We start from the raw sequence: 3,790 nt of genomic DNA, 5'->3' as shown, positions 1-3,790 counted from the left end.
ATTAAAAAGCAGCATATGCTGAGACCCCTAGTTAAACATCCCAAAAGGGATCAAACACAACATACAACTATATATCAACCACCACTCCAACTTAATCTAAAATCAAAAACAAGTAGAAAAGTGAAACTACCACACAAAAATCATCTACATGATCTGTCCTGCAAACTTAGTGAAAACATGGTTGGAACACATGTAACCCCACTACTCAAGCAACATCATCTCAATTAGACTATACCAAGTTGCAAAATAACCACTAAGAACATAAGCAACTACTGGCATCATCTTATTTCGGGTGTACCACACACAACTGAACCCAACTAAAATGGGGGAAAATGTTACAAACTATTCCAACATACTGCCTAGAACCATAAGAATATGTGGATCTCCAGGGAAAGGGTAGATTTCATGCTCTGTCATCCATCTACTTCCAAAATTTACACCATAAAATGGGGGCAAAAATTGACCAGAAAATCAAGGGAAATACGATCCTACTAGGGGATTTGGGGGGGGGGGGGGGGGTTGAGCACACAGAGCTTACCTGTGGACCTGGATCTCCAACTGCTCAAGCGTGCGAAGTACTCCGACAATGAACTCGACGCCATCCTAAGGACCTGGATGATCTCCGACGGTGATGAGCCTCCTGGACGGTGAAATTGACTGCACTCGCCTGAGAGAAGGTTGATCTCCGTCGCCGAGTTCGGGGCAGTACCTCGCGCCTCGTCCCACCGTCATCGACCTCCCGCTCCTTACGCCTACACAGCTCACGAGGCAGAGAGAACCTTCCCGGAACCCTAGCAAATCGCGGCGCCGGCAAGCAAGGTACCCCTCCCCGGAACCCTAGCGAATCGCCTCGCCGGAGCTTGCGATTTTTGTGAGGAACCCAAATGAATGGGGAACGAGGGAGAGAGACGATCGGAGGCCATTTCCTCGCACGCACGCGAGGCGGGTGGGGATCGGTCGGAACGATGCAAATTCGGTTGACATTGATCAACGATCCAACGACTAGGGTGACATTGATCAACGATTCAACGACCAGGAATCGATGGCTCGGAAAGACAAGGTGGCCACTGAGCACTCTTTAGCAATTGGGTTTTTTTTATATTTGTGCGTACTTGAAAAGTGGGCCATCAAAACGAACTAAGAAAGGCAGATCGGTTGCCAGCTAGGCATCGCATGGGATGGAAGATATGCCTAGGATGGAAGATATGCGGCGCCGCTACCTCGCCCAGTCCATCATTCATATTACACGGATGCGCTGCATTTTAGGAATAGTGTCGGACCATTTATTTGAAGTAGCGAAAAAAGCCAAGAATACATGGGAATGGGCTATAGTTGGATCTGCAAAGACCCACCAACCTAATTACAAGGACGGCGGCAGGCAACCAGCGCGTCTTTATTTGGGCCGGAATCGTGTTATTGAAGTAGAAAAAGCTCAGCACTAATTCGGCACGGCTTGGCCCTTGCCGCAGAGCCGCGCCATCCTCTGGAGCAGCGCCGCGATCTGCGCGTCGTCGCCGTCGTTCCGCGCCAACACCTCCCGCAGCTCCCTCGCGCGGCGCCTCGCCGCCTCGCCCTCCTTCCCGTTCACGGTGGCGCGCACCGCCCGAGCCACTTCCTCCGCCGTGAACTCTCCGAACCACTCCTGCTGCACGCGCGCGGCCGCCGCGCCCACCTCGGCCGCCAGGTTGGCGTTCAGTGGCTGGTCGATGTGCAGCGGCAGGGCCACCATGGGAACCCCCGCCGCCATGGACTCCAGCACCGAGCTCCACCCGCAGTGGGTGAGGAACGCGCCGCAGGAAGTGTGCGACAGGACGCGCCGCTGCGGCACCCACCCCTCCACCACCATCCCCCGCGCCGGAGCGAACCCTGCAGGCATGGACCTCGCCGCGCCGCGAACGTCGTCCTCGGCGTCCGGGAACCGCACCACCCACAGGAAAGGGACCCCGCTCAGCTCCAGCCCGCGCGCCATCTGCGCCATCTGGCTCTCCGACATGAAGTACTCGCTGCCGAATGAGACGAGCACCACGGAGGCCGGCTGCTCGCCGTCGAGCCACCGCATGATGCGATCAGAACCCCCGTTCTCGTCCTCTGACCCACCTCCGTGGGTGAGCAGCGGGCCGGTGGGCACGATCTCCTTGCCGACGAGCTGGGACAGGTAGTCCATGTACTTGCGCTCGATGTCGGCGCACGTCTTGACGGCCACGAACCCTGACGAGCGGTCCAGGCTGAGCGGCAGGCGGTCGCGCTCGGGCACCAGCGCGGTGCCGCCGTCGCAGCGGATGGCGAGCAGCGCGGTGTACTTGGCATCCTGGTCGGGGCCGCCGAGGCTGATGGCCTCGAACGGGAACGCGCGGGGGACGCGCTCGTTCTGGAGGCAGTGGGCGAAGAAGGCCGTGGCGGCGGCGCTGCACGTGCTGAAATGCACGGCCGGCACCCCGCGCGCGGCGGCCTCGAGCGGCGCCCACGGCTGGATGAAGTCGTAGAGGAGGACGTCCGGGCGCGGGCGGAGGCCGTCGAGGAGCGCGCCGAAGCGGGGCGCGGCGAGGTCGCAGGCGCGCTTGAGGGCCGGCATGAGGCGGGCCGGGAGGCGCTTGGTGGTGTGCAGCGCGGGCGGGAGGTCCGGGAGCGAGGGGAGGTGGAGCGAGACGAGGTTGATCCTGTCCGTCTGGTGGCAAGCGAGGGGCGCGAGGTTGGCCGGCGTGGAGACGAGGTGGACGACGACGTCGAGGTGGGAGGTGACGGCGGTGAGGCGCCTGGCTAGCTCGAGGTACGGGTTGATGTGGCCGTGCGCCAGCCATGGGAACATTACCACGCTCATGCGCTCGCGCTCCGCCTGCGCCATGGCGATCGATCGATCGGTCAGTCGGGCAGGGTGGTGGAAGAGATGGTATGAGCTACCGGTTAAGTGCCGGCCCGACTAGAATTCTGGTACGTGCAGTGGGATCTGGCCGGCGCGTGGAGTTTATAGCGGGAGTGGTCGTGTCTGAGTTGGCGTGGTACGTGCAGCGAGGGCGAACGAGGGAGCGCCGCGCGGGAGGCTGCCGGAGGTCAAGGGCTGCGGCGTCTGCTGAGGCGTCGTGGTGTGCGACACGTAGAGAGGCGTGGCGTTACGTGTGTCCACCGTCCTCGACTACGTTCCACGAGATTCCTCCCATTCAAGATGGCGCGCGACGGCACCAGGTTTTTGTTAGCTTCACCATCATATCACACGAGTTTTCGCACCCAGATGCAGATGCTTCTGTTTTTTAAATAATTTTTAATGCATTTTAAAATACTAAAAAATAGTGCATGTATATTTCAATGTTCTATGTGCTCCAGAGTCGTTTCACAATAAACCGATATTGTTCGTGTCATGTATAAAAAATGATAAAATTCGATGTGTTTTTTAGACATTTCTTTATTTTTCTACACACCACTTGGCGTGCGCACCTAAAATGTCAATATGTATGTGCACAACTTTGTTCGATTTTTTGAAAGATATAAAATGTTTTCTCGAGTGGCAGGAGCATATCAACCTGGGATTAAAACTGTATTTCCGAATACTTACGCTCGACTTTGTTGCAACGAAAAAACACAGAACTAGGTATCAGCCAGTAGTAAATTGCAGAACTTAAACCATCTTAGAATTTCCGAATAGCTAGGAGTTTGGCACGACGGAGCTTAGAGTTAGGCTGGTGCCAACGCGGTCGATAGCGGGGGCGCTATCGCCCGTGGCGGGGCGGGAGGCGGGCGGGAGTGGGGCGGGACGGTAGCGGCAGGCGCCGGGCTGGGGCGCTCGGCGGTAGCACCC

At 57.5% G+C, this 3,790-nt stretch overlaps 1 protein-coding gene across 1 annotated transcript; it reads right to left on the bottom strand.

The window, feature by feature from the left end:
- Nucleotides 1-1,260: 1,260 nt before the first annotated feature.
- LOC127331623 (UDP-glucosyltransferase 29-like) lies at nucleotides 1,261-2,922 on the bottom strand. Its single transcript, XM_051357794.2, has one exon. It carries the CDS (start codon nucleotides 2,840-2,842, stop codon nucleotides 1,439-1,441), a length of 1,404 nt encoding a protein of 467 aa, XP_051213754.1. The 5' UTR covers nucleotides 2,843-2,922; the 3' UTR covers nucleotides 1,261-1,438.
- Between the last annotated feature and the right edge of the window lie 868 nt (nucleotides 2,923-3,790).

This window comes from Lolium perenne, chromosome 2 (assembly GCF_019359855.2).
Source record: "Lolium perenne isolate Kyuss_39 chromosome 2, Kyuss_2.0, whole genome shotgun sequence".
Taxonomy (NCBI): Eukaryota; Viridiplantae; Streptophyta; class Magnoliopsida; order Poales; family Poaceae; genus Lolium; species Lolium perenne.
The sequence above is the reverse complement of the archived record's forward strand: the minus strand, read 5'-3'. Positions and strand labels throughout refer to the sequence as shown.

Coding starts and splice junctions, on each gene's coding strand:
- LOC127331623 (XM_051357794.2), bottom strand. CDS start 2,842: ATGGCGCAGGCGGAGCGCGAGCGCATGAGCGTGGTAATGTTCCCATGG.